Raw genomic sequence first — 14,865 nt, forward strand, 5'->3', positions numbered from 1 at the left:
CCAGTCAATATTAAAGGAAATCAACTCTGAATATTCACTGGAAGGACTTATGCTGAAGCTGAAATGCCAATACTTTGGCCACGTGATGGTCAACTCACTGGAAAGTCCCTGATACTGTGAAAAGACTAAAGGCAACAGGAGAGGATCAGATAGCACCACCAACTCAATGGACATGAATTTGAGCAAACTCTGGGAGATAGTGGAGGACAGAAGAACGTCACATGCTACATTCCACAGGTTGCACAGTCAGACACAACTTAGGGGCTGAACAAGGGAAAAAATTACTAACCAAGAACACATGATTCAGTAACATACTTGTCAAAAATGTCATCAGAGAAAGAAATCAATAAAGATAATAAAGATGTGTTCAATAGCAACTTGTTAAAAATATGGATACACTTACTATAATTTGGAAATACTATAATCAAATTTTTACATCTGAAACTGTGACCTCTCATTTGCAGGCCCACATAAACTGTGTACAACCAACCCAAGATAGGAAGGATCCATAGTGATACAAATATTAAGACAGGATCTTTGCTTTTACTGATTTGGTCAGAAGAATCAGGAAAAATCAGAGAGCCACAATTTTCTAAGAGCAGGGTGATGTGGAATCTTTAGGAATGATCTGCTGATAAAAGAGGCTCACTACCAAGTTTGTTTTCTTCAGGCCAAAAAATATGCTTAGAAATTAATATAGATTATCTGTCTTATATTTTAAAAAATAAAAATCTGGGACTTATAAAAAAAGTGTAAAACTTCCCAGTTTACAAGGGATTTTCACATGTTATTTTATGGTTTTTCTTTTCCACATTGTTTAATCTTTACAGTAAGTCCAATTTAAGATTACACAGCTGATAAATACAGGCCTGGAATGAAAACCCAAGCCCTTTGATTCCTTGGTTCTTAATCCTATATTAAAGACAGATTTTATAAACATTTAAATGTCAACAATCAAATATGTATGAGGAATTTGCCTTTTTACCTTTTTAAGTAAGCTAGATTTTCTTGTGAGCCATTCTCTCCTTTTGGTCAGAGAATGACAATACATATAGAGTAGGGCTCCTCGCCTCCAGGAGAGACATTCCAGGAGTTCATCTCCAAGCAAACTGCAGTGCTAAAATACAACAAAGACTCAGTTAAGAAGAGAAACTTCATGTCTGTAAAAATAAAAATTAAATTTCAAAATATTGAGAAATTAAAAATATTCATTTCATAAAATCTGCCCTTTACTTAGCAACCTACACAGGAATGACTTACTTTGAATCAATTAGAAATATAGACATCTACTGCTACATAAAAATTAAAATAGCTACTCCAACTTACAAATATTTCTAGCTAACTGATATTCAAGTGTTTTAGTAACTAAATCCTTTAATGTATTTCAAATGTAAGTATTCCACAGTCTGATGGAACAAGTAAGTTTTCAGAAATACATACATGTTACTTGAAACATTTTCTACTACTACTAAATTAAAATAATGAAAAGATATATACAAAAATAACTTAATGAATCAAACTTTTATTATGTGGTATCATTTAAAACTTGGGATTACTTATTTCCACAGTTAGCATTCCCTGATAAAACAGAGAGCAACAAAGATATTTCAGTAGAGACAGCCAGCAGATAGTTGAAGATGAGAAATTATTTGCCTGAATGAATGGATTTCCCTGCTGATCCATGGGTTTATAGTAGTCAGGGCTAGATACAAAAATCTTGGAAATCATTGAAATAGAGACAGCAGTAAAAAGCGTGTGGACAAGTTGTCAAAGAAAGACAAAATAGAACTATTAGAGGATTAAGGAGATATTCTTGGGGAGTGCCTATGTTTCCAGAATGGGAGAGAGGTGAGATGCTTAGAAAGAGAAAGAGCAAGGCTTCTCAGAGATGAAGAGAAGCATGCAAGGCCTTCAGGGATGCTATGATCCTTGGAAAGAAAGCAAATGTCCAGGAGAAAGAGGACTGTGAAAGAACCAGAGATGTGGTCATTAAGATTACAAGGAATCTTCCAGAAAACATAGCATCTGCAAAAGTAAAGGGAGTAGAAACAGCAAATGTGCATCTTTAGAAAATGACTATGCACTGTGCAAAACTTTATCATAGAAAATGTTCTGAAACATATTTATAAAAATGGATACTTTAGTTTTGACATCAGTCTGAAACGTTCAACTCTCATATATCCCTCCTTCAGTCAATTTAAAACAGAGACAAAGACACATTTAAGAAAAAAAACATAGATCCTAAAGGGTAGTCTAGCAGGAATTAGCAGCATTCCACCATAATTCACAGCTGTGCAAATCTTACTTTTGGATGCATATTATTTTCTTTAACCAAAATTTCTGGTTCTGAAAGAAAATTGATCAACTCTTTTACTTTCTGTGAAGAATCTTCAGGAAAATCTTCATCTACTAGCTTGTTCTCCTCAAAATATGTCATGTCCAAAATAGCCTGAAGTAAGAGAGAAAAAAGTATAATATAAAAGATTTGAATTAGAACGAGTAACTCTTACAGTTTAATCTTACATATATTCTTTGCAACCCCATGGACTGTAGTCCACCAGGCTCCTCTGTCCGTGGGGTTTTTCAGGCAAGAACACTGGAATGGGTTGTCATTTCCTTCTCCAGGGGATCTTCCCAGGGATTGAACCTGCATCTCCTGCATTGCGGGTGGACTATTTACCTGCTGAGCCATCAGGGAAGGCCCAGTAGTCCTAGCTGTAAATATAATCTAAGACAAATTTACAGTAAACTTCGTAAGATTTAACTAAATACTGATTTAAGATAATCCAGCTTTCCTCAAAAAATAAAATGGATATTTATGTTTTAATTCAGGTAAGTTAATCATATACAATTATAAAAAGTTTTTTATGTTCTTTGTTATTTGCATATATTACTTTCTTAACATTTTCTAAATGCCTGCCATTATCAAGAAAAGGTCACTACCTCCAGTTTTGTACACTGAATCTTCAAAGGATTACCTGTTTCCCCAAATGAAGAGCCAGCACTTTCAAACTACCCAATCCTTTGTCTCTGTTTAACCTACTTGACGAAGACTAAGGAAACTGAGTTCTGCTCAGTTGGTCGGTTCTATCTAACCAACCAAAGACAAGCCATACTTTACTTCTTTTTTAAAGCCTCAGTTTCTTCATTGACAAATTGTCTTTTAAAGTCCCTGGCCTTGAGGATAAAATGAATTAACATATGTAAATCACTTAGAACATGACCTAGCACACAGCACTACTTAAGTGACAGGTGCTCTTGTGTTAGAAGGCCTAAGCCAGGAAGGGAGAGATCATCATCCTAAGGAAAAGGACCTGTTGAATCAGAACCACAAGTAAGCTCCAGAAGGGTTTGATGAATTTTAATTATATCTCTAATTCTTTTGCCTTATTCTCAGAAATAAGTTAAAATGTCTACAGCTCTCCCATATGAAAGAAGTAAGATAAACAGGGAACCTTCTGAAGGGAAAGAAAGAAAGTGAAGCAAATTTCTCCCGAGCTGCAATAGCTCTCTGGGGTTTGTGGGTACTTGTCAGAGGCTCATTCAACCACATCTGAAGGCAGAAACTATCTCTATGTATCTCCTAACAGAAAGCAGTGTCAGGCAGCTAAGTGCTATGAATGTGTGTTTTGGAAACTCGACTAACTTTACTCTTATTTCCTATAACTGTTATTTCCTATAACAACTTCATCTTTATTATCCCCTGGCAATCAAGTAAGGGCATACGAAGCACTCTGTCAACTATAAAGTGCTATATAAATGATAGCTACTATAATAAAACTATGTTTTCTTCAGGTTTTGCTTTTTTGTTGTGCTGCACAAATGCAGGATCTTAGTTCCTCATGGAACTCCATCAGGGTGAAGTCTGTGCCCTCTGCAATGGAAGAACAGAGTCTTAACCACTACATTGCCAGGGAAGTCTCTCAAAATTATGTTTATTAATGTGAACTTGCCTCAGCAGTTTGAGAAAACCTAGAAAACAGACCTTGTCCATAGAGAAGTCTGAATTTGAAAGAAAAGTGAAAGAAGAAGGGGGAACAGTTTCCTGTTCTTACGGACTTGTATAACAAAAGCAAAGGTAGTAAAGCAAAGAATCCAAAGGAAAGCTAAATTTCAGGGAAAAAAAAAATAACCAGAGGCCTTATAGAAACCTCTATTCCCTCTGACTAACCTTTCAGAGCTTGGAAATTGCGCATATGAGTATTTTGCTTAATTATCTATACAGGGAAGCAATATTGTTATCTCTAAGACTTTTTCCCTGAGTTTATAATCCACACATCCAATAAACTTTACTTCTTTGAAAACTGCCTCACAGTTTCAAGTTTATATGCCTTATACATAGTTTTTTGAACAAAAACATTATAAATAAAGAACATTAAACCTAAATTTTGGAGTCAACTCTTTTAAGTAAGAACCTGCCTCCACAATATGTCAGAAACAATCTGATTCAGTACCTGTGTGTAAAGTTCTAGAAGATTTGATGGGGTTGAACATTCTTTGTCTTCACCACACTGAAATTTCAATTTTTCTAGAGCTGCAGAGGCGCGAATTAAAAAGTGATCTAGAAGAGATAAAAATATGATTACTTCACCTAGTTTCAGGTGTCTTTTAAAGAAAAAAAAAGCTACATATCTAAAATGATAAAATTAATACAACATAGTAATATCTTTCCTAAAACATGAATTATATCATAATACCTAACTCAGCTTAAATTTATCATGGAAATTTTTCCTTAAAAGCTGGACTTAAAACTTTCTAGGTTCAGTTGCCATTTCTTAAGCACAACCTGTACTTTCATAATGTTTATTTTATGATGCTAACATACTCAAAACATTTAAGCATTAAATTTAAAACTTTTATTGGAAGAGTACAAATAATATACATAAATCTACAGAAAGGACTTCCACTAAAAACTTATAATTTCATAAATACATTCTGCGAAGGAAAAAGACTGACTAAACCAAATGCCTCATAAAATGTAAGTGCTGTCAGTTATAAAATTATAACTTTGTATTTATTTATGCATACAAATAGCTATTTTAAGTAAAATTACACAATATACCTGAGTAGTTTATTTCTTAAAAACCTAGGAATCAAAACCTGGACAAAATTAAGTATTTCTGATATACCCTCTAAAAGCAACTTGTCCTCACTTCCCCTCTACATTGTCTAATTCATTCCTTTTTTCTTTTGCTTCTACAGTTTCACCTTTTCTTATGAAATTTTCCTCCCTAACCCACCAATTGTCCATACCAAGGTGCTATCCACCCTTCTGCATCCTGGGTTGGAAAAGAACCCCTGGAGGAGGGCATGGCAACCCATTCCAGTATTCTTGCCTAGAGAATCCCCATGGACAGAGGAGCCTGGTGGGCTACAATCCAAAGAGCTGCAAAGCGTTGGACACTGAGCAACGATGCACACACACACATCATCAAAAAAAACATCAAACACTTAGATCCTTGAGATTGCCCCTCTGTAGCTTTCTGCTCAAATATATAACCTTTTCCCCTCACTGGTAAACGGACAATGTAGGACCTGGTGAGGGTCCATCTGATCCAGCCTCAGCACCTACACAGGTAGGTAAGCAGATCAGTGTTGGAACAAAAGCATCACCAGTTTAAGTTGCATCTGGCAGTAATACGACAACCTTAAACTTTCCCTGGTAAGGCCGAAACTGTATCTAGACCAGATTCTGAAAGCTTTAAGGTCCAGTATTCACCTAAATTGAAAACTACTTCTTCAGCACTGCCCTCTTCTCTCTCCTCAGCCCAGAAGTATCAACCCGACAGCTCAGGAAAAAAGATTCTACTGTGAACTGAAATGGTTTGGAACATGACACTCCTCAGAAGCTTCTTTAAACAATGAGTTGATATTTTCTTCTTAATTTGAAGGATTATTTTAAATGTAAAGACCTGCACTGAGTTCATCAAACCATTGCTAAAGGAGCATTTCACATGAACTCATGACATAATTAGAGAAGTGGAGGGATAATGGCTCACTGTTTTAGAAAATTTTTAGGAAACGTAGAATTTTTCCTTTCAGTCAACATAGTGACTGACAAGGCAAAGATAAGAGATTCTAACATAGTCCTCAAAAAAGGTCCCTCTAATGTATATTTCCACATCGTAAACACATTGTGCTTGTACAATGAGAAATAAATGAACAAAAATTGACCAGTAGTAGAAAGGCAAGTATTCTTACATGGACTAATGTCTGGCTGTATCTGATCAAATTCAAAAACTACAGGAACTATCAATCCCTACAACCTAATATAAATATCATTAAAGAACAAATTTTTACTGTGTATTATTTTTGTTGTATTGGAAAATACAAGTTCGAATACATGGAACTATGTTTTAGTTAAACTTCATAAAATCAAATCTTGCTAGTAATACTGAACAATTCATAACATGGACCACTATTATTGCAATGCTAGTACATTTCAGAACTTTAAAGTCTCCAAACAAGAATATATTACTTTTCAGCCCTCACTCTAGACTGGATTAAACTATTCTTCCATTGGAAAATGAGAATGGCTTTTGGGTTTATTGGTAAGTGAATAGTATACATTCTTTTATCTCTTCAAGACTGGTTCTAATGGAGCTGGAGTGGGGTGGAAATCACTGAATAGTTTATTTAGAAGTAACTTGGATACACTTCCAGACCACAGCTACTGGAATAGCTACTATTGTCCACGAACTAAAATTATTCATGTGATTCACTTACCACAAACCAAAAAAGGAAACAACTTCAGGGTAGTCTTGTGGATTTTAAACAACAGACCCCTAAGAAAAGAAAATCCAGCAAATAGTCTTGTATGGAACTAGAGCCATTTTATCATGGACCTTATTTAATAAATTCACCAACTATTCAATCGCTTGGGAAAACGTTCCACTACTATTTACCTATGACTCCGAAGACAACGAGACAGCCCACACAATTTTTTTAAACTTTCTATCTGTAAGTAAAGGTGCAAAACTCGCTAAGAAAGAACGTAGAAAACTATAGGCAGCTGGTAAGTAATGAAAAAGAGCAAACGTCGAGGTGATTCTGTGTGTCAGTTTTTCCTAAGGAAACCGCCTAGATATTTCAAAAAAAAAAAGTGGTAGTACTGACAGGGCCCTTGTGACAACTCAGGTGATGAAAGTGAGAGAATCGTTTTCATTATGCCAACGTAAATCTCTTCTGTAGACTACTGTTTACAGTTGAGTTTATAGACTCCAAAACACAACACAGAAATTTACAACGTAACGATAAAAAAGTAGGAACTATTATACACGCCAAACTATCTTTACGACATGCAAAACTACCATTACTTATTTGCGTACCACCATCCAACTTTAACCACTCATTTAAACTTCCCTGTGTACTTTCATCCAGATCTCGCCCTTTTGCCAGTCGCCACCGAGACAGTTAAAGACAAGAAGCACTGGTTTGCCTGAGATTTCAGCGGTTTTCGCGGGTTATGAAAAACCTGGTCCGGAAGTAAACACCTTTGCCTTAAAGCGCTGTGAGCTGCTGGAGGTAGACAAGAGACCGCCCAGCTAGGGCCAGAAGCGCAACACCTTCGGTAGTTCTGGCCTGGAATCCACAGACTACAGGCCGCAGCCTCAGCCCCTATGGCCGTCGAGAGCCAGCTCCGAACAACCGCCCGCCTGCCCGCCTCCCTCTCCTCGGCTCCCTCACCATCTTCGCCGGCGGCTTCGCTAAGTTGTTGTATGTGGGCCTGAGCCAGGTCTCCGAGTTCCTCCACTCGCCTCACCACACTGGAGCTTGCGGCCGCCATGGCCACAACGGGCGGGCGCGCCCAGTCACGTGACCGCGCCGGCCCGCGGTCACCTGATCCCCCGGTGCGGGCGGGGCTGCTTGGGGCGGAGCTCTCTTGGTTGGTAGGAGGGGACCCCAGTTCCGAGAAAGGGCTGGCTCAGGCCCGCAAAGGTTGTTCCGGGTTATCCTTTTCCTCCAGGACTTCTCCTTCCACAGCCCTGAGTAGGCATTTTGAGGACGGGCGTGACGTCAGGACACGCCTCCCTCCCGCCCCACTTCTAAACCAATAGAGAGCCGCCGGCTCTGTCTTCCGCGATGATCCAATGAAAAGCCAGCTCTCTCCGCCGGGGTCTGGTTGGAGAGCACAGCTGCAGCGTCGGATTCCTCTGCGGGACGTCCCTGGTGGCTCAGGCGTTAAGGCGTCTGCTTATAACGCGGGAGACCCCGGTTCAATCCCTGCGTCGGGAAGATCCTCTGGAAAAGGAAACAGCAACTCACTCCAGTGTTTTTGCTTGGAAAATCCAATGGATGGAGAAGCCTGCGTTGGGGTCCCAAAGAGTCGGACATGACTGAGTGACTTCACTTCTTCAACAGAGCAGACATTAACCTCTGGAAATAGGGCTGTCTGGTTTTGGTTGTCTAAAATACGGAAAGCCCGACTGGCTCTTCTGGAGCACATCCAAATCTCTGAGAGGTTATTGTGGGTCTGGTTGGGCTTGCCTGGTGTCTCAACGGTAGAGAATCTGCGTGCAATGGAGGAGACAGGGATTGGATCCATGGGACCTCTAAACTCGGGTGGACATTCCCAGTCTTGGGTTTGCTTTATTTTTGGTCTGCTTTGTCTAGCTCACATTTAACATTCATCTCGTTCCAGTGTACAAAAATTTTGCATTTACAAAAATTTCTATTGCCACATATCTCTAGACCCTCCCTTAAAGAGGGTCTAAAAAGCTTCGTGGGCAAAGTTCTTCTCAACTGTGAGTTTCAAAGCACTGAGAAGTCTAACTTCCATTGTCCCTTCCCTATTTTCTTGCCTCTGATCAAACAAACCTTTAATCTTCATCTTCATCAAACAAACCTTCATCTTTTTCATTTTTTGATTTGACACAATGTATTTTGAATAATCTCCATCCTATCTTCTGTCTTATGGAAGTTAGTTTTTTATTTAATAAAGGATACTAAAAATAGGTGCCAACTAAAAATTGTCACTTGTCATCTGTTGCCATTTTACAAGAATGAAGTCACTAGCCATTGTTGTCACTGACCTTCAACACACCCTGAAAGGAGTTCAGGGCAGAGATCAGAAATGAGGCATGCTGTGCTCTGGGAAAAACTGGCAGAACAGGCCTTTGGATGGTTATTTTCAGGAGAAGATTTTGTGAGCCCAATTTCTTGTATCTTCTCATGCCTGGAAAACCACTAAAGTCTTTAATGGAGACATCTGTTCCTCATGACTAGCATCAAACCTTTACAAAAATGTGTGCCTGATTGCAAGTATCCCCCTTCACTAAAACCATGTATATACTGACAGGTCCTCAGAGCTATGTACAGCCCAGGCTATAGTCCTCATCAGGTCCCAAATAAAACTTAATTCACAACTCACTGTGCATTTTTTTTTCTCAGTTTACATGAGGAAGCTGTGTGTTGTGATTTATAAGTTACTGGCCACAATGGCTTTCTTAGCTGACCTTTGCAACAAGTTTCTTCCATCTTCAATTCACCTAAAATATAGAGGGCAGGAAACATATATTACTTTTCTGTCCTCAGTGATTCCCACAGTGCCTGATACATGATAAATACTCAGGAAAAGTTTATTAATTAAACAAAAATTTCATGTTATCTTGTCAATATCAATTCAATTCAGTCGATCAGTCATGTCCGATTCTTTGTTACCCCATGGAATGCAGCACACCAGGCTTCCCTGTCCATCACCAACTCCCAGAGCTTGCTCAAACTCATGTCCGTCTAGTTGCTGATGCCATCCAACCATCTCATCCTCTGTTGTCCCCTTCTCCTACCGCCTTCAATCCTTCCCAGGAAGAGTCTTTTCCAGTCAGTCAGTCCTTTGCATCATGTGGCCAAAGTATTGGAGTTTCAGCTTCTGCAACGGTTCTTCCAATGAATGTTCAGGACACTCTAATCAGGAAGTTGAAGGCCAGGAATGTTATATTATGTGATCAATGTGGGCTAAAGAGGGGACTTCCCTGATGGTCCAGCAGTTAGGACCCTGAACTTCCACTATAGGAGGCCATGGGTTCTATCCCTAGTTGAGGAACTGAGATCCCACATGCTGGATGGTGAGGCCAAAATATATATATATATCACTGGAACTGTAAATTTTATTTCATAAATATACTTAATGAGGTTTGGTATTTTGAGATGTCAAATGCCTATTAAATATATCTTATATATAATATGTCATACATATATATGCTAAAGAATCAAAACTCTAATAAGCATTTAAATGCTTATCAAATATATATTTTATATATAGGCTAAAGAATCAAAACTTTAATAAGCATTTAAATGCTTATCAAATATATGCTATACATATTATATACTATATATATAGGTTAAAGAATCAAAACTCTAATAAGTATTTGACATCTCAAAATATCAAAACTCACTAAGTATTAAATAAAATTTATAGTTCCAGTGATTCATTAAACAACCATGGTCTTTCAGGAAACAAATGTGACACTTGGAATTATTGCTCAACTAAGTGTGTAAATGTTTTCAGAGAGAATCAGATGGATCTGAGAACATATAGTACAGCCCCTTATATCCAGGTGAAGGAACTGGACAGAATTTGACTACTAACCATTCCAAATCCTAGAATATGTGATTCTGTGACTTGCCCAAAATCATACCAAAGTAAGCATTAGAAGATTCTCACCATAGATACAAACAGATAACAGCTAGCCCTCACAATGCACACCAAAGAAAGGGCTTAAAGACAGAGGTCTAGCCCCAGAAAAGAGCAAACATGAGTAATGTCTTCAATTTTAGAGTTAATTATTTCTACTTTAGGAAACCTACGACGCATAGAACAAATTAAAATATAATGCTAGATTTTAAAAACTTCCCAGAAAAATTAACAACTCATTATTAATCTACCAAAAAGTATCATCTAAAATAATTTATCTCATTTGGACCATTTTCTTCCCCATTAATATATAATGGATAAAATACAACTGGCTAAGAAGAAATTAATTTCTATGGATGTCTATAAAAATAAAAAATCTTTTTAAAAATAAAATTTTTGATTGCCTCTGAACTACTAGTACTTACAAGTTGTACCATTCTTTTGAAACTGTCTCTTTACTGGTTTACATTTTTTGTGTGGGTCTTATTCTTTCATATAAATTTGTCAACCCTCTGTGAACAGGGGGTTGAGTTCTTTTTTTTTTTTCAGTTGCCACCAGTGACTTGAATGTTATAAAACCTCAATAAAAATTTACTTTCAAACTCCCCTCGTGGTCCATTGGTTAAGAATCTGCCTGCCAACGCAAGGTTTGATCCCTAGTCCTGGAAGATTCCATATGTCAGGCAGCAACTAAGCACATGTGACACAATTATTGAAGCCCACGTGTCCTAGAGCCCATGCTCCACAACAAGAGAAGCCACTGCAATGAGACACACCACAACTAGAGAGTAGCCCCTACTCACCACAACGAGAGAAAGCCCATGAGCAGCAACTAAGACCCATAGCTGCCAAAAATAAATAAATAATTAATTCTCTTTTAAAAAAGATTTACTCTCTTTTTCATGTAATGACCCATTATTGGGTTAAGCACTGTAATAGGCACTGGATTTATAGCAGTAAACAAAATAAATGTGATCAATGCCCTCCTGAAGACTGTTATCTAGCTTGGGAAGATAAAGATATGCAATAATCACACAAACTAATACATAAGTTTAAAACTGTGGAAGATGTTATGAAGGAAAAACAAAGGGATAATTTGGTTTGAGATCTCAGAGAAGGACTTTATAAAATCCTTTCGACGTTATTATCACCTAAAGGACAAATAAAATTACCCAGGTGAAGAGTGGGGGTAGGTACCGACCTGGGCCCAATTAGGAGAAAGAAACTACATGAGCATTTGAATAAGGAAAGTCTGATATAAAGAATTATTACAAGGACTTCCTTGATGGTCCAGTGGTTAAGACAATTAATTTGAGCCACAGAAAGCTCCTGAGCAAAGTTGAAAAACTCAGCAGTGGCCACAGGACTGGAAAAGGTCCGTTTTCATTCCAATCCCAAAGAAAGGCAATGCCAAAGAATGCTCAAACTACCGCACAATTGTACTCATCTCACATGCTAGTAAAGTAATGCTCAAAATTCTCCAAGCCAGGCTTCAACAGTACATGAACTGTGAACTTCCTGATGTTCAAGCTGGATTTAGAAAAGGCAGAGGAACCAGAGATCAAATTGCCAACATCCACTGGATCATTGAAAAAGCAAGAGAGTTCCAGAAAAACATCTACTTCTGCTTCATTGACTATGCCAAAGCCTTGACTGTGTGTACCACAACAAACTGTGGAAAATTCTGAAAGAGATGGGAATACCAGACCACCTCACCTGCCTCTTGAGAAATCTGTGTGCAGGTCAAGAAGCAACAGTTAGAACTGGACACAAAACAGCAGACTGGTTCCAAATAGGGAAAAGAGTAACTCAAGGCTGCATATTGTCACCCTGCTTATTTAAAATATGCAGAGTACATCATGAGAAACGCTGGGCTGGATGAAGCACAAGCTGGAATCAAGATTGCCAGGAGAAATATCAATAACCTCAGATATGCAGATGACACCACCCTTATGGCAGAAAGCAAAGAAGAACTAAAAAACCTCTTGATGAAAGTGAAAGAGGAGAGTGAAAAAGTTGGCTTAAAACTCAACATTCAGAAAACTAAGATCATGGCATCTGGTCCCATCACTTCATGGCAAATAGTTGGAGAAACAGTGGAAACAGTGACAGACTTTATTTTTGGGGGCTTCAAAATCACTGCAGATGGTGACTGCAGCCATGAAATTAAAAGATGCTTGCTCCTTGGAAGAAAAGCTATGACCAACGTAGACAGCATATTAAAAAGCAGAGACATTACTTTGCCAACAAAGGTCGGTCTAGTCAAAGCTATGATTTTTCCAGTAGTCATGTACGGGTGTGAGTTGGATTATAAAGAAAGCTAAATGTCTAAGAATTGATGCTTTTGAACTGTGGCATTGGAGAAGACTCTTGAGAGTCTCTTGAACTGCCAGGAGATCCAACCAGTCCATCCTAAAGGAAATCAGTCCTGAATATTCATTGGAAAGACTGATGCTGAAGCTGAAACTCCAATACTTTGGCCACCTGATGGGAAGAACTAACTCATTTGAAAAGACCCTGATGCTGGGAAAGATTGAAGGTGGGAGGAGAAGTGGACGACAGAGGATGAGATGGTTGAATGGCATCAGCGACTCGATCGACATGAGTTTGAGTAAACTCCAGGAGTCAGTGATGGACAGGGAGGCGTGGCGTGCTGCAGTCCATAGGGTCACAAAGAGTCGGACACGACTGAGCAACTGAACTGAACTGAAGCTCCCAAGAACTTTGTGCAGTTGTTTGACTGGGAAACAGTGGAAAATAAGGCTAGCTAATATGAACATTCTTAATATCAGAAATGTTCATCTTTTCAGAAACTTAATGGATTTATCTTCACGGGCCTTTTATACAGCAGCTAACCTACATATATACACTTTGTTGCCAAGCACTACTCATTAACTTATTTAATCCTTACCTGCTACCTTATGATATAGATATTACTCTCTATGTCACCCATAGAAGGGAGGAAACAGAAGCTTAGAAAAGCTAACTATCTTCACCTAAGTTAGCAAGTGGAAGAATTGATCGTGAAACCCAACCAGGTCTGCTTGACTCCAGAGCCTCACTGTAACTAATCTAATTATTAATACATAGCAAGTAAAGAGAGGAGGGGAGAGTGTGCAGTCTTTTGAGTGTTGCTAGCAGCAATAGATTTTCGTTCCTGGCAAGGATCAGCTTGGCACCCTTTGCTTGATGTGAAACTTCATCATGTGGACACAGGATTCAAAAGAAGCCTCTGCCAGAACAAAACGCAGTACCAGTGATACCCCAAGGGTGGCAGTGCTGTTCAACTTGTGCTTACACTGCAGGGGATCCAGGTTCAATTCCTGATCAGGGAAGTAGATCCCACAATGCCACACAGCATGAGCAAAAAAAAAAAAAATTATTAACAAGGGGTTGAAGTCACAATGGGCTGCTGGTAAGAAGTAAGAATAGATAAATAACAGGAACAAGGGGCAGCCACTACCCCTGGGATTTAGATCTAGACTTTGTTGGAGAATTTCTGGCTGTGGATATGGCCAGCAGAGAAATCACTGTAGTTCACACCATTGGAACTTGCTGGAACTCTACCCTCTGGGACCTGCCAGAAATCTGCCCTCAAGGTACTGGGAAAGTTGCTTATGGCGAGGTGTCTTTACAGGAGACACTCTGCTACAAACACGCCTGAGATGGGTGCCAGGAGAAGCTGCTGGCCGTGCTGTAAAAGTCTGCCAAGAAAGCACAGGAGAACCCGAAGACCTTCTGTCTCCTGCAATGTCTCTCTAGCTCCCTCTACCGATAAAGTTCAATATTATATCAGCTGACCAAAATTAAAGGGCCCATATATGTATATATGCACATATATATGGGCTTCCCATGTGGCACTAGTGGTAAAGAAGCCGACCACCAATGCAGGAGAGGTTAAGAGACGTGGGTTCGATCCCTCGGTGAAGATCCCCTGGAGAAGGAAATGGCAACCCACCCCAGTATTCTTGCCTGGAGAATCCCATGGACAGAGCAGGAGCCTGAGAATTTATATATATATTCACTAAACAGGCAAAATGAGTAAATTTGTAGCTGACAGGCAATAAACCTACAACAGAACAATGGAGAAGAACATATCTGGCGCAGGAGATAGCATATGCAAAGCCTTTGAGTTTAGAAAGAATTTGAGAGTTTTGAGGGATGAGAGAAGGGCAAAGGTTTCTGGTGCAAGGAGGAACGTGGGGCAAGGTGAGGCTGAGGAGCAAAGTGAG

General features: G+C 38.9%; 1 protein-coding gene across 2 annotated transcripts in view; it reads right to left on the reverse strand.

The window, feature by feature from the left end:
* The window catches only part of C25H5orf51 (chromosome 25 C5orf51 homolog), a 28,691-nt gene extending 20,775 nt beyond the window's left edge, over positions 1–7,916 (reverse strand). Inside the window, exons 1-4 of one of the 2 annotated variants that reach the window (XM_043887484.1) lie at positions 7,687–7,916; positions 4,455–4,561; positions 2,306–2,449; positions 986–1,117 (exon numbers count right to left, since the gene is read on the reverse strand). In XM_043887484.1, coding sequence (XP_043743419.1) covers positions 986–1,117; positions 2,306–2,449; positions 4,455–4,561; positions 7,687–7,786 — 483 coding nt within the window. In that variant the 5' untranslated portion in view covers positions 7,787–7,916. The remainder of the gene's footprint in view (positions 1–985; positions 1,118–2,305; positions 2,450–4,454; positions 4,562–7,686) is intronic. The other variant, XM_043887483.1, reaches the window with a different exon arrangement.
* Positions 7,917–14,865: the final 6,949 nt, after the last annotated feature.

Source organism: Cervus elaphus, chromosome 25 (assembly GCF_910594005.1).
Source record: "Cervus elaphus chromosome 25, mCerEla1.1, whole genome shotgun sequence".
In the NCBI taxonomy this organism is placed as follows: Eukaryota; Metazoa; Chordata; class Mammalia; order Artiodactyla; family Cervidae; genus Cervus; species Cervus elaphus.